Here is a 23146-nt window from a genome sequence, read left to right on the forward strand (position 1 = left end):
GTATCCCTAGAAGCATCCTTTTATTCTAACAAGCTAATGCTGCTATGGTGTGTGGGCAGATTTTAGTATGTTGCTGCATGTTTGATACACGTCCACTGATTGTCAAAGGGCGCACACTCATGCTCACATAAATATCTGAAGGAACTTTAGAGTTCTCATGGAAGCTAAGCTGCTTGTCTAAAGTTAAATCTTAAACTACACACGTACTGACTTTGACTCAATTAGGATTTATATAATAAAACTTATCAGCCACTGATGCAAGCGGAGTAAACCTTGGAGTTTTAATTTTTTTAGAAAAATTACTGCTCATCTTAAAAGTAAATGAGCAGGTGGATCCTGTCCGAGGTCTGGCAGCAGGAATCTCTCCTTCTATTCCCTCTTTCTCTTTGCCTCTATTATTCCATCCATGAGTAAATACAAACAAAAACTATTCTGGACTTAAATTGATGATTTGGCTTTTCTTTCTCCTCTCCTGTGTGACTCTGTCTGAGTGTCCATATAACCTCCAGGATAAAAATGTTTACAAGAGTGGGACAAACAAGACAAAAGTTAGATTATTATACTTAACATTTTGGGATGTTCAAACATAAAATATAAACTTTAACATGTTACATTTTGACTGCGACCAGATTTGCAATGAGTCGTGACTAATCAGGTGAAGTTCTACTCAGTGTATTAAGTTTTTCTCAGTTTGATTCATGCACAAATTACTATTTTAATAGTTTGTCGCCACCCAGTGGACTTATATGTGCATTGCATGCAAGGAAATTGCAGACCAGTGAGTAAGTTTCAATAACAAAAGTTTTATTAACAATGTAAAATGACCTATGTCAGCTTCGACTACTTTTCCTCCTTCGTGCCCTAAACATTGATCACTACAATTAATAAGCAAGACCCATGCTGCCTCCCTCTGTCCGAGTGGCCCAGACAGAGGGAGGGCCTCCCTGCTTACACCAACCAACAGATTCTCTGCAAACCAACCCCGACTTTGAAAATAATCCAGAGAGCTTTGTGTAAAGAGTATGTGTATATACAAGTCTAATGTCTCAATGTATAGATAGATATTGTGTGCAAAGAAGTATTCTTTTCGAGTATTGTATCATATATTCCATTTTGAAGCTGGAAAGTTAAAGTTGGGTACAGGTTCTTGGTTTATGGAAGACTAAATTAAGTACATTGAGAAGAAAAAACAGTGAGAAACAGAAAACAGAGACTATAACACACAACAGACTTACTCTGCACAAACCTGTCATCTTAGCGGAGACAGACGAATGTATAACTTTGTCTTTGCAAGTGCCATCTTCAAATATTCAGACGGCGTCTATTTGTAAGTTATCACATTATTTCTGACAAAAACAGACAATAATATTCCCTTTTTTAAACATGAATCCTCAATTCATTCACTCAGGTTTGTGGAAGTAATCAAACATTGACATTTTTCAATGACCTCTCATTCTCTTTTACATTGGACAAGCGTTTTTTTTTTTTACTTCTTTTACCGAAAAGGGAGAAGTTTGTTGTAAAATATCATAAAATATATGTTTATGACTTTTCTGTTTTCATTACACTGCAGTTACAATTCTTATTTGTATTCAAAAATAAAATTATAAAATGGGCAGCCTTTAAAAAAAAGAGAAAGAGACGATTTATTCTGAAAATGGCAGTAATAGATTGGTGGGAGACACAGGTGGTGAAGGACAGTGGGTAATGGTGCCTTTGTTGCCGCCTCCTACCCATGAAGGCGGGGCCCTTAGCTGGTTACCAGGCAACAGAGCCCAAAGAACCTCCTCTTCCTCTGTCGGACCAGTGGGTAGGGAGTCAGGTTCAGCAAACTGCTGTCATCTGGGCACAAGAACACAGCAGACCTCTGCCAAGTCAGACAAGTCTGCCAATCCTGGACATTGCATTAGACATTACATTAGTGTCCCAAACCAGGATTAGCTTTAACAATCTTATTTGTATAACCCCAGTATACCCTCCTGCTATTGTTAATTGCCCTGCATAAAGTATTTCAAACTCACCACACACCCTAAAGTCCAGGAAAGGTATAAGATTTATACATCTAAACATCAGAAGTCTACTCACACATGACAAACTAGATCATATGAAAATATTACCCCCTCAGGCTGAGCCTGATGTCATGGTTCTTACTGAATCGTGATTAAAACAGGGCATTTGCGATTCTGATGTAACAATTAATGACTACACTGTATTTAGAATTGACTGAAATTCTAAAGGAGGGGGTGTGGCTGTCGATGTCTAATCCAGTTTTTCTGTCTCCTTGCTACATGCAGTCTCAGTACCAAACTGATATGAGTTTATTGCGCTGAAAATAATACTGGCAGCCAATGATTCTTTTATTGTAATTGGTGTATACAAGCCCCCTTCGGTGGTTACTAGCACCTTCACTAAATTGGCAAAGTTTCTTTCTAAATATGCTCATATAGAGGTTGTTATCCTGGTTGACTTTAACATTGATTGGCTCTCTGACTCCTCTTACTATTTTAAAAACATCTGTTGCAGTCTTAATCTCTCTCAATTCATCACTGAACCCACAAGACCTAATTTAAAAAAAACCTCAGAGCTTTACATTGATTGATCTGATCAAACCGAAGTGATAAAATAACCTCTGCAGGTGTCTTTAAACTTTGTGTAAGTGATCACTGTCTGGTGGCCAGTGTCAGGAGCACTCATGTAAAGAAATCACCATCCAAAATTGTTTTGAAGCGACATTTAACAAAACTTGAATGAACAAGCATTTTTAAACGATCTGTTTTGCAGTGATATTCTTCTTTACTTCTGAAATTCCAGATGTCGAGCTGGCCCTAGATCATTTTACTGAAACCTTACTGGCAGTTGTAAACAAACATGCACCATTTAAAAGTAGTAAAAGATAGAACAAACCCCTGGTTTACCAGTGATCTCTCAGATGTATTGATTGAAAGAAATAAAGCTTGGTCCTTAGCAAAGCAATCTGCAAAAACTCCCATTAGTCTAACTTTAGATGAATGAGTAATAGATGTACATCTATGGTCAGAAATGCCAAATCAGACTATTTTCTTGACTTGGTTTCCAGGTCTTTTCAGTTCCCTCTCAGATTATGGTCACTGAAAATGTTGTCTCTGACCAAACTGAGAATAGTTTAGCATTTAATGAGCACTTTGTGGAAGCTTGCCACCTTTTTGAGATAGAGAACATAGATCACATTCCAAGTGGAGAAACTCTGTTAGCTGTCTCCTTCTCCCCCCCAATTCAGCCTGCATCCTGTCCCTTTAAATATGGTCCTTGATGCACTCCTCACAATTGATCCAACGAAAAGTACTTGAGAGGATAGTTGGATCTGTACTTTCTAAAGCTCTCTGCACCTATCATTTCTGAGGCAATAACCAACATTTTTAATCTTTCTATTACATGTGGTGTTGTTCCAAAAGTCTGGAAAATGGCTCATGTCATACCACTTCATAAGAGTGGTGACAAAGAAAAACCTTAATAACTACAGACCTACTGTATCTCTAAACTACCTTGCCTTACAAAAATCTTTAATAAATCTTTAATAAATTATCAGTTAAAAGATTTTCTTTCCAAAACTAACATTCTAAGCCCATGTCAGTCTGGTTTCAGAGCCGGGCACAGAACAATTGCTGCTGTAACCAAGGTTGTAAATGATGTCACATCAGCATTAGACAGAAGACAGCACTGCTTAACACTTTTTTTTGACCTATCAACTACATTGACCAACCATATTGACCTAGCTACTACAGAGGCTAATTAACATTGGTTTTTATTTTAATACATGCAATTGGTTTAACAGCTATCTTTCAGATAGGAAGCAATCTGTTAAACTTGGGAGCCATTTTTCAAGTTTTTTAGTAGTTTCAAAGGGCGTTCCACAAGGTTCGATTTTAGGTCCTGTTTTATTTACTAATTATATTAACAATATTGTTTTTTATTTTTCCAACTGTCATGCACATCTGTATGCTGATGGCACTGCATTGTATTGTTTTGCTGATTCTGTTCAACTTGCAGTCAGTAATCTACAAGACTCTTTTAACTATTAGCAAGATATTCTGGATGACTTAAAGCTGGTTCTTAATGCTGACTGAACAAAAGTGATGCTATTCTCCAGAGCCAGAACAATAGAGCACAGATATGTAAATATAGTCACAAAAATGGGATTCAAAAATTGAAAGAGTCACAGAGTATAAATATGTAGGTATTTGGATTGATGAAAACCTCAATTTTAATGCACATATCAATAATCTTGCAGACAGACTCAGACAAAAAGTCGTCTATTTCTATAAAAACAGATCAATATTACCAATGTTTTGTAGGAAGAGGGTTGTGGAGGCTGTTTTTATGTCAGTCTTGGATTATGGGGACATAATCTACAGAAACGCACCATCCTCAACCCTCAAATGCCTTGACTCCATTTAGAACTCTGCTTTAAGATGTATTACAGGTGACCCCTTTAACACACATTGGTGCATTCTGTACAATAAGGTTGGCTGGCCCTCTCTCCTTTAAAGACGGAATATCCATTGGCACCTTTTAATATATAAAGATCTCTTAGGAAAATTACCACAATACATCACTGAACTTCTTCTTTACCCAGACCGTTTATATCAGACTTGCACCTCAAACCAGCTGCTTTTGCATGTTCCTTGAGTTTGGTCAGAACTGGGAAAGACTGCTTTTTGTTTATCTGCTCCTGACTCCTGGATTAAGTTACAGCAGCGTCTTGAACTAAATGCATTTCTACCTCTTGGACAATTTAGAAACTTGACTCTCAATCTTTCAACCCCACTTTGTCACTGTTTTAGCTAGGTTTAACAGTGTATATTTATTGTATGATTTTAATCAACAGCCCCTTCCTATTTTAGTGATTTTATAGTAAAACCCCTATACCTCCTTTTCTTGTAGTATTTTATTTTATATTTTAATTGTTTTTTTCTCCAAATCAAAAATTATCCTATTTGATGACTTTCGTACTCTTGATGTCTTGTTATTTTTTAAATGTCACTGTAACTGACTCGATATTATTGTAACTGAGGGTTGCCCCTCAATGATCTCTGGATTATAAATAAAGGTTGATTAGATTACACTATCAGGCTTCATCCCAAAACACCTTCATTACTGTTTTACAACAGGGGATTCAAAGTTTGATGTCTTTGTTTGTATGGAGATGTGTGTATGCGTTCATCTTACCTTGGTTCTTCAGTGGTAAAGGCATTGTCTCCCTGAGTTTACTGAGTAGGTTCTTCATCTCTCTCATGTCTCTGCAGAAACCAAAAATAACCTGCAGCCTCTTTCATGTATATTTTCATTCAACACAACACTTGACTTAGTTTTTGCATCTTAAAATATATCTTTGAATATATTTATACCTGCATAAAAAAATGCACTGCATATACTATGATAAACACCGTTTGCAAACACTTTCAAATAGTTTGATGAAAGTCTTCAGGGATGCAACAACTGAAGTTTGATTTCAGTTATGGGTTTTTTTGTTTGATAAAATGTTACGATACTTATGCAAACATCCCTTATATATAAATACTGAAAGGTTTGCATAGCTCATTTCAAATATCTGGTAATGCAAGTCAGTGTTCATGGGGTATTGTATAAAACATGTGTTGTTTTTCTATGCTAACACTCTTATGTGAATATTTCTTTATACACTATCATCTTTTACATCACTTGTGAGGTTGAACAATTTTAAAATCAAGGGCCTGATGCAACTAAATGAAAATGTCTTGTGAAAAAATCTGCAGCGTATATATATATATATTTATATATCTACAGTAATAACAAACAACATTATACAATATTTTTCTGCCAGCTTACTTTTCTATGTTTTCTATGTCAGTGGCCACCAGCCAGCAGAGTTGAGGACAGTCCGTTGGGGAGGAAGAGGTGTCCTCCAGGATTGGGATGTCTGAGCTGTCCTCGGTCTTATTGTCCACTCTAGGAGGGCCGCAGGTCTCCTTACCTAAAACACACAAAGCAAACAGATGTAAACATAAACCACCACAAAACATGCATTTTGTCATTACGTGATTCTTCATAAATATATTTAAGGTTTTTTGACTATATTATCTCATTATCTGATAATCTGGATCAGAAAAGCTAGACATTAAATCTGTTAGGACAATAATGTGTTCTAACAGGTTTTCTGCTAAATCTTCTAAATAGTGTAACAGGAGAAAAACAATCTGTGTTTAAACAAGCAGACACACTCACCAACAAACAAACTCTAAAGGGAAGTTGTTTTAAATGTATCCATCAACATAAGACCTGTTCACATATTTACCTTTCCTGTGGAGCTGCAGGGAGCCCAGCAGGCAGACAGATTTGAGCATCTCAGTGATGTACATCTCCAGACAGCACTGCAGCTGGATAAAGAGCCGGCAGATCTCAGGGTGGATCTCCCCGTCCTCTGGCCTGAAATCACAGAGTTGAAACACACAAAGGTTTCTGTGTCTTTAAGAGCTCTTAATACAACAAACAAATTATAAAAAACTGTCCAGTTAATATAGCAGGTGTGTGCTAGAAAAGGTTTTTTTTTTGTTACTATGAGCTGACCTCTTATGAGTTCATTTTTTTGAACATGTTCTATGTGCGAACCCTGATCTCTGTTGCAGCTTTAGAGAGAACTGGGAGGGGAGCATTGGTATGGCTTAGAGATTACAGCACACACCCCTGGTACAGAGGCTGTAGTCTTTAATACAGTGGTCGCTAGTTCAACTCCTTGACCCGACCATTCACTGCATGTCTTCCTCTGCTCTCTACTCCCCAGATTTCTCCCTTCTCTTTTCAAAAATAAAATGTAAATAATAAAGGTAATGTCACAAAAAAGGTAACACGCCAAAAATGTCCTCTTATATCACAGTCACTCACATTTTAAAAATGGGCTTTGTCTTTCATAAAAATAGTATAATGACTCAAGTTTTCAGAGTGTGAGAGCAACATGCGCTGGAAGAACATAATTACTTACATGGGTTGAAGAGACGGTGAAAACAATGGTCAAAAATTACAGAGCCCCTGAAGTCCTGCAAAACAGGTCCCTCTTGTCTTGTGCGCACACTAATACGATCATGTGTACACACGTTATTTCTTGTGCACACAGCGGTTAAATAAAGCAAATGACTTGCAAATAATGGCAATTGATCACAGGTGAAACTATTGTTACTGCTGCATTTGCAAAGGTCAATAATGCTTGCTCTTGAGATTATCAACTTCGTATCTTGCCTTTTCTGGTGTGCACAAGATAAAAGTGATCATGTTTTGCAGGTCTTCAGGGGCTTTTACGTTTTTGGACATTATTTTCATCACTCACTCTCATCTTTTCTACCCATAACATATCATTGCTCTTCCAGGGCATATTGTAATCACTCAATTCTTAGGAAAAGACCAACCAACTCTTTAAATATGAGTGATTGAGGTATAAGAGGGATTAGAAAAGCGCTATAATGATCTAAAGCAGTCTAAAGAAACATTTCCATTTTTCAGCATGAACAACATCTGAGCCACATCTAAAACAGGGAACCATACCTTTCCTTTTATTTGATATCCAAACTGTAAACACGTATGTGGGGTAGTTCTGATAACAGTAACAGCTTTGCCTGCTTGGGACTATTTCAACATTATCAATTACACAACAAATTGCAGCAGCAATTTTTAAACGTGGTCATGAGCCACAATGTATGTAAAAAGTTTCCCAGACTTTTTCTAGACTGTAGAGTTTGCATTAGCCATGAATTTGATTCATGACACCAATCTCAATTTATTTATGTTCGGAGTAAACAATTCAAAAATATCCAGTGAGTGAATTGTCCTTGATTATTCATTGAGTGTCTTTATATTTAGTTTCTTTTTAAACCATCTGACACAGTAAAAATAAAATACAGTGAATGAGTTCAAACATAATTCAACCATCTGAGTAGTTTTTATTTACACATAACTGATCACTAGCTATGCAGAGACACCACAGTAGCTTCACAAGGGTATAAATCTGGTGCTGAGCGGGGAAAAATTACAGCAGGTGATATCAGCGGGTGTGATATCACAAGTGAAATTGACAGCGAGGAAAGGCGTGAAACCTGCACCTGCTACAAACATTTCTCACACAAATCCTGCTGTTGGTTTCACTCTCTTTTAACAGCAAAGCCTCTCCTTACCATCCTTGTTTTTGTCACAGCGCTGCCTTCCACTGTCTTCTCTCACTAAAGCACAGCTGTCATCAACGCTATCCTGCTTATCAGCTTTCCTCTAGCACATCGGAGAGGCCCCGCATCACTCAGACCATTCAGACACACTGGCTTTATTAGATTAAAGAGGGATGACCTGTGCTGTCTAATTCAAGCTCTGTGTCTCTCCAGAAGTGGAGACAGACGTTGGAGAGCTTTTAGAGATGGAGCTTTTAGAGGATGTGCTGGTGATGACTGTGACAATCACGTTGATGCTGTTATCAGTTAGTTCTTACGAAAGCTGCTGCACCATCTTTCTAAAGCAGCAGCAGCAGCAGCAGTAGCAGCAGCAGCAGCAGCAGCAGCAGCAGCAGCAGCAGCAGCAGCGGCAGCAGGGAATTCAACCACACACATAATGCATAGTACTGTTGTCTTGGGCAGACAACTGTTTCTTGCTGCATGATTATGAGCTATGTATATGAAAAAAATAGTGCAGAGAGTAAAGGTTCTGCACCCTAAACTCCACTGTTCCTCTAAAGTTAAAATCACCTTATAGAAAATGTGTTTATCTGATTCATGCCGCTCTATGACAGGAAACATGCAATCCACATGGTTATTAGCTAACCATGTATGACTGTGCCATGCATATATGCTTCAATGCTTAGACTTTGTCATGCATGTGACATACAGTGAAAGGTACACATCTGCAAACTATTGAAAGTGGATTCATTATTGAGCAACCAAATAGGTTACATAGAGACACACTTAAAACTTGTCTGCATGGAAATCCTGGTAGACTAATATTTAAAGGGGAAGCATCATTTTTCCTCTACAAATAATAAGGAGAGATATGGGCTTTTGCAAGAGTAAACCTGATGCTGCAATTGTTCAGACAGGCTTTGGCTAGCAGCTGGCACTACAGACATCCTCCGAACCCCCCTCAACACCTGCTTCAGTCTGTCTGATTGTTATTTAAGTAAGTCAGAGAGTGCCAGGTCAGCTGGCATCTTATAGCCTCACCGAGGACCTTCAAATCCCAAGCCCCGCTTTGCCCTTCTTTCTCTGGCCACAGTGTGGAGTAGATGTTGTGCTCAATGGAGGGTGACAGCCAAGCTACCTGGCATGTATTGTCTCGATGGTAGCCATTTGTCCTTATCTACTACCAAAACCTCCACCATAAACAAACCATGTATCATATATTGTATATTTAATCACTTTGTAATGACTCTTTTTTGCTGGTAGTGTTGGTATTTGGATGATAGAAAAACCCAAGGATTCTTCTAAATATTCTGCACTCTTGGCAACAAAAACATATATTGTTGAAAAGCATGCTAGTATCTAAATGCTTAAATGTCCACGAAGTCATACACCACCCACAGACTACACATACACAGTATCTCTCTCTCTCAGTGCACTAAAAGCAACAATGCAAAAGTATGTGGTTGCACATTATTGATACTGTTATCTCAGATATTCATCCTGGGAAGCGTTCCACTTTAAGCATTAACATTTTAGGCCAAGCAAATGGGAAGTGGATGGTTTCAGCATGTTCTTGGGATTGTTTCCTGGTAATTCTGTCCTTCCAGCAATTACAGACATCCTGTAAAAGCTGATCTCATGCTCTGTTTCCAACTCAGACTGTCTCCCCACTCCAGGCTCACCACACTCAAAGTAAAGCAGCAGTCACTCCTATGGTTTCTTTGAAGTGTGGAGGAGCAGGCTTAAGTATACATGAAGCTTAAAATAGGGATGCTTATGCAAATTAGAGATGTACTTTGGTAAAATTAGACTCTTTACAACTTTAAGAGCAGCGGTGTTGCAGAGTGGCCGGTTTACAGTTTCAGCACCATGGACAGCGAGTGTGCCAACTCACCCCGATATCAAGGACAGACTGTGGTGTGCAGCTCGCGCCATTTCGCAGCCTTTGGTTCTGGTCTTCAGCATTTCGGCCCGTAAGGAGGGACAGTCCACAGTGATTTCGCCAATGGAGATGACCAGTTCACGGTAGAGAGCCACGAGTGTATTGAACTCTTGGACGATCTGTGTTACAAATAAAGAAAAGAGAAAAACTTTACTTCTTATATGCACCATAAACAACTTTTAGCTGAGTATGGCACCTGTTCGGGTCAATGCAGTGGAACAGCCTGTATCCCTGGTCTGCTTGCATGTCAATATAAAACCGTGTTAGCCTCAAAGAAAAACGCTGAGCTGCAGTGAATCGAGACATGCTTTTCTATTATCCCCCCAAAGTGAGAGAATAATTTGCCAGCGCAGGTACGTTGTGGGTTAATAGAAATAAACTGCAATGTTGCAAATATGCGGTCACAGATGACAGTCTAACTGCAGGAAACATATGATCAAGCAAAAAGTGAAGCATTGCAATCATTACAGTCCAATTGCATGACGGATAAAAAGGCTGTTTTATTAACAGGGGTCCCATCAGGCTAAGTTTGGCTGTTTGCACAACCTCAGAGCTTAAAACTGAGGTGCAAATATTTTGTTACTTTTTTTTTTGTTGCAACTCCTGCATAGCATCCTGCTGCACTCCTGCATACAATCAGCAAGAATCCATCACGTAAAGCAGACTACGATCCTCCTTTCCAGCATCTGTCATAACACAGGACCTATGTGCAATGATCTCACACACCTCAGCAGATAATCTTGTCATTTAGGCGATTTTGAAATGAACACATATCCCCAGCAGCTCCCGAAACTCAAAATGCAAATCACACAGTCAGTCTGCACGCGGAGATGATCTGTTTGGCTTCACTGCCGACAAAGCAATGCAAATGCATACAGCTATTTTTAGGCTCCCAGACCGGGCTACGGCCCCCCCCCCCCCCCCCCCCCCCCCCGCTTTAAACAGCTGTCGCCTGTGAATCCTGCAGGCACGGGACAGTAGATCGTCCTAGAACAAAGAAAGGTCTGGGCAATAAAACAGCAGTCCTTATGAGAGGCACCATGCAGGCATTGTCTTGCCGCAAACCTACCATTCTGCAGTCGGCCACGGCGCGTTGAGCTTTGCGGGTGCTCTCGGTGCTCTCCCTCCTCTGTGGATCTCGGTAAGGAGGTTTGCCGATCTGGAAGATGTTCCCGGTGGATCTGGGGCGGTTTTTGCGCCCATTCGATGCAGAACTCATGCATACACATCCACTAATAAAACAGCTCTAATACAGAATGCTTGTCTTATTTCCCCCCTCCAAACTCAATCACTTTCCGTCTTCCTGCTGCACCACCCTGCACCTCACTGTTCACCTTATTCTCTCCTCCACTTGCTCTCAATTCACCTTCGCCAACTACTGGCTGGCGTTGAAGCTCGATTACTGTTATTGCTCTGCCTATCTCTCACGTTCCTCCCCTCTAGTGTGGGAGACGGAGCAAATATGTTCCCAGACAAGCTTCAGAGCGCAGGAGAAGTACCGGATGAGCGCCCGCGACTCCTCTCCGCATTGCCTCGACAAGTCACCTTCACTCCAGCAGCACACGGTGCACAGTGAGCACTTCACACCCAAACCCGGACTCCAGCTAGCTGAGGTGTCTCCTCTGACGCACCGATGTCGGAAGAAGACGATCACATTCACGGATATTCTCCAAATGCAACCATTTTTTGTGATTGCGCGTTTCCATTAAGCACCAATAAGACGGGCGATAACGATCTTTCCTCAGCGCACAACCTCCTTACAGAGACGGAATAACACTGCAAATGTCCCCGCTGACTATTCCGCAGCGCACAGCACACAATCTGTACGGGTGGAAAATCTCAACCATCCAAAAACTTCAATCCTGGTTTGGCTGTCCCAGTTCAGCTCAAGTGTCTTCTACTTCGAGTGTTTCCAGCTCATCGGGCGGGCCTGCCTAACCTTGGAGAGGCAGCAGAAGACGAGCAGTTGCTACAGGCCTGACGTGGCTCTGAGGCTGGCAACGCTGCGCACCCAAAGGACGGGAATACTAATAGGGCCCATCATGTCAGACCCCCGCCCTGAGCTGGAGCCAACATGAGCTCCTAAACGTGTAAATTCATTCAGTGGGCCACTTTGCTCCCACACAGTAAAGAAGTTCAATAACATTTATTCAAAATGTCAGAAAAGACTACAGGGGTAATTTCAAACTCTGAATCCCAGAGTTTAAATTGACCTTTTGCACAAATCAGCTCACTTATTTTTAAGAATGGCATGCAGACCCATTTCATTGACAAAGACAGTCTATTTTTCCACAGCAAGAACATTTGAGTGTTATACTCCTGTGGACATGTACATTTGTGTCAAGAGTTCCCAAAGAAACATTAAAGCTTGGAGTGTTTTATTCTTTTAGTGGCAGCAAGGGGATTCAAACTCCTATGTAAGATGTTATTTGTATAACCTCTTTTTTTCTCCAAAGGCTGTGTATGTACATGTATATCCTTCACATCAAGTGAAACCTATAGTTGCTGGTGATGGAGGAGGCATAAAGAGTATAATGTAAAACTAGAAGCAACCTGCTTTCAGCACTCACACAAATGGAGCAGTCGCATCAAAAATACATACAGTATATATGAGTTAGTTCAATGTATAATTCATCAATAACTGTGGGGGTGTGATGTGTATGGTTAGAACCTATAAAAACACCTAACTGTAGTTGTTGTTGGTATTTCTATTTCCAATCTTAGCATTTTTAAACGTGCCTGAATCGGTTGGCAGCATTCTGCAGAGACTTTTTTCCCATCCTTGCAATTCACCACCACAGAGGAAAGTATGTGGTTGAAATTCTGAATAAATTAGGAGTCCATTTCAGTGTACTGAGTGCTCTCTCGAAACCTGCATTACTTTTTAATTGTGAATGCAAAGAGATGTAAGTGTTTGGGACATGCACCCGCAGACACTCATACAAATTAAGAGCATAGTGGCTTACAGTAGGATTTCATGTCTGTTAATAGCATAGTCTGCAGTGAAAATGTTGGATTTCAACATGGACTTCCTAATAAAGATGGTATTGTAACTAAAGCCTGGGTTTCTTACCAACAGAGACCCAGCAAGTTCTTCAAAATTAGTCTTCCTCCTACAAAATGCACTAATGCAAAACAAGTAAACCACTTTCAGATACTTTTGCCTTCCTGAGATGTCAGCTATTTTTCTTGAACAACCCAAACTCTTTGAGGATCTCTTGTCATGATAACGGAGACAAAAGTCAGACCCTTTTCTGGAGTAACCAGAGCCTGCATGTTCTAGAGATATGCATCTAAGACAGCTTCACTTCTTGCACATCTCTAGGTAATTCCTAACCACAGCAGTGGCTCTTGATATCCTGTTTACTGTCAGAGAATGCTACCAACAAGGCTCCAGCCTTTTCATACTGTGCAATTGGCAAAGAAACACCACCTTAATCTTTCAATCAAATTTACATTTTATGTATTTCTTTCATTCATAAATCGGAAAATACCATAAAAAAAACCCTCAAGAAATCAACCATCATAAAAATGTTATGAATTTATTACCAAGGTAAACAATGAGTCAATTATGAGTTGCTTGTTCAATAATGCATGTACATGATTGAAAACAATTTTAAATATACTTTAGAGTTTTTTTTTCTTTTCTTTTATGGCTGTTATGAGATAATCGGACAGTGCATGGAGTAGAAACTGGGACGTGAGAGTGGGGGATATCAGCAAGGGACTGCAGTTTTGATTTGAACCCCGCTTTGAGTACTGTTGCCTCGGTACATGAGGCGTGTAATTAAACCACTGAGCTACACCTGGGCCCTCAATTCATAAAGTTTTAAGATACTCACTGTAAACTTGTCACTTTTTATCACTTGCACTTGATCATTATTGTGAAGTTATACTAAACTGAGAACAATAAGTGCTTTGAGTGCACAATATACTGTACATAATGTTGAGACTAGTTGAAATGAGAGCAAAGACTTTTGGCAGCTCTTGGTATCCAAAATGAATAAACTTGAAATGTGTCAAAAAATAAGTAACGTACTTCACACTAGCTCATGATTTCTTGTAATCAACCACTATACAATTGTTTGTATTTTTGTAACTTTTCAGTCAAAACTTTATCAAATACAGCAGCTTTACATTAATGCCCTCCTGGGGCTGCTTTAAAAAAAGACACAATATTCACTTTCTTGGGGTAAAACAAATAAAATATGTAGCCTAACATACTGTATGGTGTTTTTCAGCTGCCAATTGAAATAGTTTTGGAAGTGGTATGCTATGCAGTGAGCAATTGGAATACAAAGATTAGAGAAACCATAAAATAATGATCTCCAATCTATATCCAAGAGCAAATCTTCTATGTCGAAAATTAAAAATCTACCCAAAAGTGCTAATTTTCATTGTTTTTGTCCCTTTTGCTTTGCTTGCCAGCCATAATATTATGGTGAAAGCATTGCTTACTCAACTTTATTTTCCTGAGAAAAAGCCAAACCTGTTGTTGTTTTGAAATGTTATATTCTGGGAGGTTAACTCTGCCTTTCACGGGAGGAGAACATGTTGTGCAACCCACATTACATGTGCATCAAGTGGAGCAAGAAAACAGAGAACATTGGATTCCCAAACATGCCCCTATACACACCATTTCCCCATTTCAATCATTTATTAATGAGAGACAACAAGCAGGCACACTGATGTTCTCCCTCCACCACACCAACCTACCTCCTTGAACTTCACTCATTGTCTTTCATTACACCACACCTCAGTTTTCCCCTTAACCCCCTATATGTGCATGTTTCTGCCTTCTGCGTCATCTTTTATTCCTCACTTTAAACTCATCTCTCAGCGTCTCCAGCCTCCATCAGTATTGTTGTAATTTTGTTTGTCAAAAAGAAGGGAAGAAGAGGTAGCAAAGGAAGCAGAATATGAAGAAGCCAATAACCCAGTTGACTGAGTAAATGTAGATGATGACCATGTCCATGTCAAAGTGCCAGCCTCGAGAGTCGTCGTCAAAGTCCAGAGCTTCCATACGGTAGCTTCCTCCATGGGGAAACTGGCGGCGAGCGATGGGACTGGCCTGTCTCTGGAAACCTGGTGTGGGTGAAAAATTAGGCAACACATCAGGTTTTAAGATGTACAGAAAGTGGCTATGAAATATTTTATGGTAATTTTCTCATAACTTGCCGTCAATGGATACCCTCCAGTTAAAATTTTAGTCAACTGCATCAGTTAATTATGCTTAAGAAGAATCACATGAGGGCATTTGAACAGCCTTTGACCTTGTGATACCTTTTTTTCTAATATGACAGTAGTTATACATCCTTGTGGGAGGTGGGACAATGATGATTTTATACTCAACCAGCTGTGTGTGCAATTAGAAAATGTGGTAAGAACATGCATGCTCAAAAGCTAGGGGGTTTGGGAAGTAGAGTGGACTATAACATCTTGTTCTTTTTTCTTTCTCTTTTCCTTTTGTACTTTGGTTTGAAAAATTATTGATTTGAAAGCCCAATGCCACATTGCAAAGGCAACCCGGAAAAATGCATAAAAGAATGGTCACAAAAAAAGTGTTTAAGAAGGAAAAAAAGCATCAAACTAAATACTGATAACATTGATAACATTACTGTACAACAGAGCGGTAAAATGTTAAGTTTTGTAGCTTCTAAAATGATTTCTTTTCATGATACATTTTGAAAGAAATTACACGCAAACATTTTTCTGGAGGTTATATTGTTGTATAACACTGGAGGAGTCAGAACTCATAATCTCATTAGAATACAGCCATTGATAAAGCTTATACTTAGGAATGGGTCAAGCCTGGATCATCCCTTAGTTTTTCTGCTATAGAGTTGGACTGCCAGGGGAACTGGCACACTGGGATACTGTCTTTCCCTCTCTCTTCTCTGTCTGCTTGTCACTTACTTTAAGTCTTCCTGTTCCATTAAAGCTATTAACCATAGATCTCTCTGGAAGTCCCTGAGCTCCCTTGTCTTGTATGGCTCCCCTGAATTGCTGCTGTAGACGTCCTGCTGCTGTAGATGTGCCAGACTCTAGCTGCTACAACTACTATTATCAGTCTCATCACTATCAATGCGCTACAATGCTAATCTCAGAACAGTACAACTCCAACTGATGATGTTGTCATTGTTAATTGTCTATGTCCACCTCTCTTTCTGCATCTTGCCCGTCCCCATCTGCAACCCCAACATAGTCGAGGCAGATGGCTGTCTCACATTAGTCTGGTTCTGCTCGAGGTCTCTGCCTGTTGAAAGGAAGTTTTTCCTTGCTACTGTAACTTGCTAAATGCTGCACAGTACACTGCTTATGGTGGATTGAGATGAGATAAGTCTGTGTCTCACCTGCAACAATGGGTCTCTGATCTTATCCTGTCTTGATGCTGGGTCTTTGTTTATAACACAGAGTACGGTCTTGACCTATGAAGCGTCTTGAGATAATATTTGTTGTGATTCGGTTTCTATATAAATAAAGATTGATTGATTGTCAGGTAAATATGGCTTGATATAGAGTCTCCATGTTCTCATTAAGTTATAGTTTGGTAAAAGTAATTGCTGCCATCAGTGTATATACTAAAGGAGAGATTTGGGATCTCATATTGCTTTAATTAGTGGTAAGGGGTCAGCAGTTGTACAAATTAGAAACTAATTTGCAGATATAAACCACCACTGCTTCCCCTCAAGTTGTGTTTAGTAAGACAGCACAGATTTAAGAGGGAAAGGAAGCCACTTATATTTGTATTCACTTTGCTACATGAATGAAACTTAGTGTTCATTAAAGCTTTTTGGATGAACAGATAACAGGTCTTGGTTTTCTCCGTCCTTTCTCAATCATACCTACAAGAGTAAAGTAGGACATTTGCAAACATCTGCTTAACGTGTAACTAGTATGGAGCCAAATCTGACTTCTTAATCCTGAACACAGATACTTTGCATGTATTGGTGATTAAAAACTTGCCTCCAAAGATGCGGAAAAGTTTTCTGCAGCTTGGCAGAGGCCACTTTGCACAACTGGCTTTCTGGAAATTTTGTTTCCGAGAAAGGTATTCCTTTGGGAAGAATGTCCTCGCTGTTTGGTTAAGCTCTGTGATGAAGAAAATGAAACAAACACAATGTTATCAATAGTGCACATCTTATTCACACCTCCACTTCTTGATGGCCTGGATAGATTGTGTTTGATTTATTCAAAGTAAATCAGCCGATGCAGCATCACCGTGCTCGCTCATTTTCTCCCTGTTCTGTTTCAGTATGACCTTGGCTTTGGTAATCAACACAAGAATCTAATCTACAATCCTTGTCACCTAATCACTCAGAAGAGCCCTCAGTGTGTCTGCAGTGCTCATAACCACGGCCACTCTGCCTTTTTATGGCCACAGCAGTGTCCCTGCTGCCGCTCCATTTCTCCTACATACAGCCAGAAGTAGGCCAAAGTGAATCACAGAACTTCATTACTTATTCATAGCTTTGTCCAAATCAGACCACGGCCCATGCAATCAGTGTGCAGTGATCATGAGGTTACATAAAACCCATCCTATACTTTCAAACATCCATACAAAAATATTATCTTTACAATACATTTTGTAATGATGTGGTTTAAATAAGCCACATGTAAAATAAGGGTTTCACTTTTTTCCATTTTCTTTGTCTAAAACATCCTTTTTTGTCATATCTGAATGCATTTCTACCCATAAGTAGTGGTTGTTTGTTGTTTTTACATCAGAGAGCACTAAATAAAAGTGTTCAGGTTGCGTTTGATTTTGTCTTTTTGGTCTGGGTGACTCATCTGGTGAGAGCTGAACTAAAGGTCTACTCTGCTCCCTTTGGGACATCTGCAGCTGGGCCCTCTGAACAATCTGCAGCTTAGATGTCATGTATGCAGTGGCCAACAGACAAAACAATACACACACAGCTGCAAACATTTACTGTTACAATGTCATGGCTTATTCCACTTCAGACCGCACATTTTTCAGGCATGTTTTATCTGTATTTTCATCCATCTCATATTATTCAATCTACACTGCTGAGTGGAGTCAGAAGTAGAAGAGATAAGCCTTTCAAATCATGTCAATGGTACAGTAAGTGCTTTTTGCCCATTAGCTCACCCTTCTGGAAGAAGACGTGTGTGATGATTGTTCTGCAGAGGGGGCAGGGGGTGTTTGTGGGGCTGTTCTTAGCCAGTGTCCTCAGACAGGGTTCACAGAAGATGTGGTTGCATGGATGACACATGTAAGGGCTGAAGTACACATCCAAACACACAGCGCAGATGTAGCCTTCTCTGTCCCCCGCGCTCACGTCCTCGTCATCCTCGCTGCTGCTGCTGGATGGGTTCCCTGTGGAACTCTGGGAGGGGAGGAAACAATGACGAATGACATGGATTGTGAAAGGCTAATGCAATATCAAGAAGATGTATAAATATAAACTATATATTATTGTGTTAATGGCTATCTTGAAGCTTTTTTAATCTCACACTTAGAGACAGGAACAGGATGCAGCTTATAATTAAAGAGGCAAGACAGATCATGGGTGTTAAACTGCCTGATCGGTCACATCCTTTAGAGGAGAGCAACATCTAAGGCTCAAGACATTTAGATTGTTCTTTTTGTAATCTTTGAAATACTCTTCAATCACATTTAAAGCCCTGCTCTAACATTGGCAATTAAAAAAAAACAACTATTCATTAATTCATTTTAATGAATGAATGAAACCTTCATTGCGACAAGTGGAATTTGCTTTGCACCTAGAGCAAAGCAACACATAAATGAGAAAGAAAGCACATAATAAACATTAAACAAAGTAATTAAAAAGTAAATCATTGAAGCGTTGCATAGCTACTAATAAGGAATATTAAGTGTCAAGTTCAATAATAGCAGTGTGTATCAGAGCTTGTCCAGCAACTGAATGGTCTTTTAGTCCAAATACGAAGACCACACCAAGGGGACATATAAATACAAGACCAGGAAACAAACTGTATATCAGAAATGTACCCATCTATGTTTCTCTTGATAATTCAGTCTGATGTTGCCCCTTTACTTTTCTTTGTACATTTTACTTGTGAATTCATAATATAGTTTGTTACTGCTTGTTATTGTCCTACACCTTGAATCATAAAGCTGCACTGAGGCAGATTAAAATCATCTCCATCAGCTGCGAGGCGTTTTAGGTAAACTGATGTTGTGTTTAGATGTGCAACATATATAAAAAGTGACCTGACTTGACTATCTTCCTTTTTCTTTAATCTTAAATTATGATACAACACCTATCCAGGGTCTTCTCTATAAGGAGAGCTTCTCAGACGTTCACATTAAAAAGTGACATAACATACATTAACCCTACAAAATGTCATTTCACCAGCAAAACAAAAAATGCAAGTGAAAATGTCTTCTGCTGCCCTCTTGAGATTCAGTTGAAAACAATGTCTTATTTCATACACCCAATTCAAAGAGTGTAAATGTCTTTGACAGCCATCTGTTCTGTGTAATAATACGTGTGAGGACATGAGGGTGTCAGGTGTGAGTTCAGTGGAGTGAAACGGCTACCTTCCTACATTTTCTTTCCTCCCACCGTAAGGCATAAACACTGTTTGTAAGAAAGAGCAATTTGACCCTGACGCTGGCCCTAATTCAAGTTCCATTCACTTTACAATACACAGAGAGTGTTGCTATTTGCGAGCAAGCTATTGTAGGATATGCAAAAGGTGTAGTATGACTAATGCATACATGATTACACAAAACAACAGACATTTTTAGCCTGATGATGCATTTTTTTTCTGTTATTTTTAGTCTATTCTTTTTTTATTTACTACAAAATAACTCTGCAGCCTCTTATCCTTCTCATCTCTATCATCTCTGTCTTCTTGCCATGTCCTTTAATGCCCCTGTACCCAAATGCATGCACAGAGTTTAATTTCCAAAGTCCAACTATAAGTCACATGAGTGGATGAATACAAACTTCTTTTGAGTACTGCATTGGGCCCTTTAAGGCCTCCACCTGTGTCAGCAGACCTTCAGAGACTTGTGTCTATAAAGCTCCACTCTTGATAAAGCTTGGGGGGCACTTCCAGAGTAATTACCACTTTCTCACCCAGGGGGAGCTCCAGGGACTTCCCTGTTGCGCCAGCCCTGCCTCCCAAGGTGTGTCATTAACAGAGGAGACAGAACACACAGCTCCCAAGTTATCACGTGTAATGAGACTCTCCCCTGGCAACATGCATGGTGGCATTGCAGCTTTGTCTTGATTACATTGATAAATCTGGACGTAAATAAAAAACGCACCCCTCTTTATCAAAGGAGAGTAACATGCCAGGGAGTAAACCTCATCTCTTTACCATCCTAACCTCTGTCAGCTAGATTTGATTAAGAAAGTAGCTCTATTGTTAACATCAAAAAATGTTGTCAGTGTAAATCTCACAGACTTGACCTCATACAAAGCAATAACAGATGCTGCAGAACTGCAAGCATCAACTTGAACCACATCCAGCTTGCATGCAGAGGCAATTAGTGGCCAAAATATCCTGCACATATGAGCTCTCATTAGGAAGAAACCACTTCCTGTGGGAAACTGGTTGTCAACATCACTCACCCAGACCTACACTTTACACCATATGCAGAAAAGTCACACAATATTACATTATGTGATGTTTAACTAAATTTTCAACAACATATATAGGAAATGCAAATTATGAGAAATTTAATTTATAAACAAAATTGTGAAATGTGTCCAAATGAATACATCTGGATATGTGACTGAGTGGCTGAAGTTCCTAGGAGACTATATATGTGGAGAGGTTGAGAAATCTATAGCTAAGTTGTCCTTGACAGGTCTCCTTGTGTTCCAAGTGTTATGGTTAATAGCAGAAGTGCAGAGGTTTCAGTGAGACTGTTGATGTCCAAAGCTGAACAGAGCCGAGAGAAAAGCAAGAACACTCAGTAAGCCTTGATAATGACAAATGACCCAACAAGTTTAATCAATGTCCTCTCAATAAGAGGGAGTTTAAGGGAGTACTTACAACTAACAGGCTTATTCACTCTCCAGGAGTTAGATACGATGATTAATTCAGTCCTAATGAATATGCCTTAAAGGTGCAGTGTGTAGTATTTAGCTGCATTTTACTAGAACACAGTTGGTAAAAATGTAATTAATATTTTTAAGTATGTTTAAATAAGTATATAATTACTGTAATATAAAATTTGTTTCGTCTTTTGTTGACTTAAAATTAGCCTTTTATATGAACAAAGGAGCGAGTGCCCTTCCGGAGGCGGCCATCTTGCATTGCCATGCTTCTACAGTAGCACAGAACGGGCAAACTAGTATCATATGCATTTTTGTATGTAGTGAGTGGCTGCGCAAAATGCACTGGTTGGAAGAAGAAAAGGGAGTAGTTGTTTATGTGTGGAGGAATTTATATTGACAGACGTTTTTGATAATAAAAATCATAACAAATACAGAATCAAAATGATCATGCATCACAGCTTTGGAGCTTTGGAGCTATTTGTTCTCGAAAGCCACTGTCGCTTCACAGACGGGAGGGGTGAGCAAGGGAACATTTAGACCTAGAATACGACCGCTGAATACCACTACATAGTCCCATTTCCATCATTACACTTAGCGAGATTAGCGTAGCATCAAGAAGCAGATAGAAGCTAATAGAGGGATAAAGTATCCTAAAAGGTCTATAATGTTATTTTTGCTGACACACAAACATTAAGAACACAGGTGATCTCAAAGTCAGCAAATCTGGTTCTCCTCAGATGTTTCCAGTCATTCCGATCTTTCATGCATCTGGGTAGCTTTCCACTGCTTTCTGCGTTAGCATCTCTCTTGGGCACACAGAGTCTAACTGTTACTCTCTAATTGAAAAATCACCACCAAATATTTTTCTCTTGCTACTACTGAACTGAGGAAAAAGATAACTGAGTTTGAAACATTTGGCCCTTTAGCCCTTACCTTACATGTATGACCCTTTAATAGCACGTTGTACAATATTTTAAAAACCTTAACACTTGTCCTCATGGTGGCCCTAACATTTGTTGTTTTCCACTGAAATAATCTACCCCATTACAATAGACAAATCTCTGTCTGCTAGAACCAGATAAAGTGCTCATTGTCAATCTACATCATCCTTGGACATTACCCCCAAACCCCAACAAGAAGGAGGGAAGGATATCTTGACTTTAAACAATGTAATCAGCAGGGGGCCTGGATTTAGGACATGGATATTCTGTTTCTGAGCCTCTCATACTGTTCAGCTGTCTCTAATTCAGTAGAAAGAATAATTTCAATCTACCAGTCCTCTAGATCTGCAGCAGCCAATCAAAACTGAAAATGCTCCTTTGTCAGGCTGGTTTGAAGGGCTCTTATCCCACCAAGCCTCATCATCATCATCATCATCATCATCGACATCATCATCATCATCATCATCATCATGCAGCTAATTCAGATGTAACCCCACTTTAAACCACAGACAATGGCTATTGAGATGAGCTGGGTGTTGATAGGGCTGTCGAGAGTCAGACTCTAGACGACATGAACAGACACACATGCACATACAAAATGATACACACATGTGGCCACACACAGTCTCCTAAAATAGCAGGGAGAAGTGGACACAAAGCAGCAATATTATCCTGATTTTTTGTGCCTTGTGCCAAACACACACACACACACACACACACACACACACACACACAAACACACACACATTTTTTGTGCCTTGTGCCAAACACACGCACACACGCATGCACACACACACACACACACACACACACACACACACACACACACACACACACACACACACACACACACACACACACACACACACACACACACACACACACACACATTTCATGTTGTAGTGTTTGCCTTCTATCCAATGTAAATGGACCTTTAAGTGGATCAAGTATATAATTTCAGTTTAAGTATCTGACTATGAATCACAGAGAGTCTGCTGGGAAACTTTACAGTATGTTGTGTACACTTATTTCCAAAAAAGTCATGACCAACTTTAGCGAGACCAAGACCAAACAGCACAA

General features: G+C 39.6%; 2 protein-coding genes across 3 annotated transcripts in view; both read right to left on the bottom strand.

Annotated features, from left to right (window-relative positions):
* Positions 1–784: 784 nt before the first annotated feature.
* On the bottom strand, positions 785–12152 carry rgs7bpa (regulator of G protein signaling 7 binding protein a). Of its 2 annotated transcripts, none has more exons than XM_034692404.1 (6): positions 11177–12152; positions 10060–10226; positions 6311–6441; positions 5845–5989; positions 5206–5276; positions 785–1842 (listed from the first exon to the last, which is right to left on the bottom strand). In XM_034692404.1, the coding sequence occupies exons 1-6, from the start codon at positions 11324–11326 to the stop codon at positions 1751–1753; spliced, it is 756 nt and encodes a 251-aa protein (XP_034548295.1). In that variant the 5' UTR covers positions 11327–12152; the 3' UTR covers positions 785–1750. The 2 variants fall into 2 exon arrangements, with proteins under 2 accessions (XP_034548295.1, XP_034548296.1); XM_034692405.1 differs by lacking the exon at positions 11177–12152 and adding an exon at positions 10834–10887 and having other exon boundaries at positions 829–1842.
* A 1476-nt stretch (positions 12153–13628) lies between these two features.
* The window catches only part of si:dkey-250l23.4 (E3 ubiquitin-protein ligase RNF180), an 84741-nt gene continuing 75223 nt past the window's right edge, over positions 13629–23146 (bottom strand). Inside the window, exons 3-5 of the mRNA XM_034692407.1 lie at positions 18218–18455; positions 17074–17199; positions 13629–15192 (exon numbers count right to left, since the gene is read on the bottom strand). Coding sequence (XP_034548298.1) covers positions 14987–15192; positions 17074–17199; positions 18218–18455 — 570 coding nt within the window. The 3' untranslated portion in view covers positions 13629–14986. The remainder of the gene's footprint in view (positions 15193–17073; positions 17200–18217; positions 18456–23146) is intronic.

Source organism: Notolabrus celidotus, chromosome 9 (genome assembly GCF_009762535.1).
Source record: "Notolabrus celidotus isolate fNotCel1 chromosome 9, fNotCel1.pri, whole genome shotgun sequence".
NCBI lineage: Eukaryota > Metazoa > Chordata > Actinopteri > Labriformes > Labridae > Notolabrus > Notolabrus celidotus.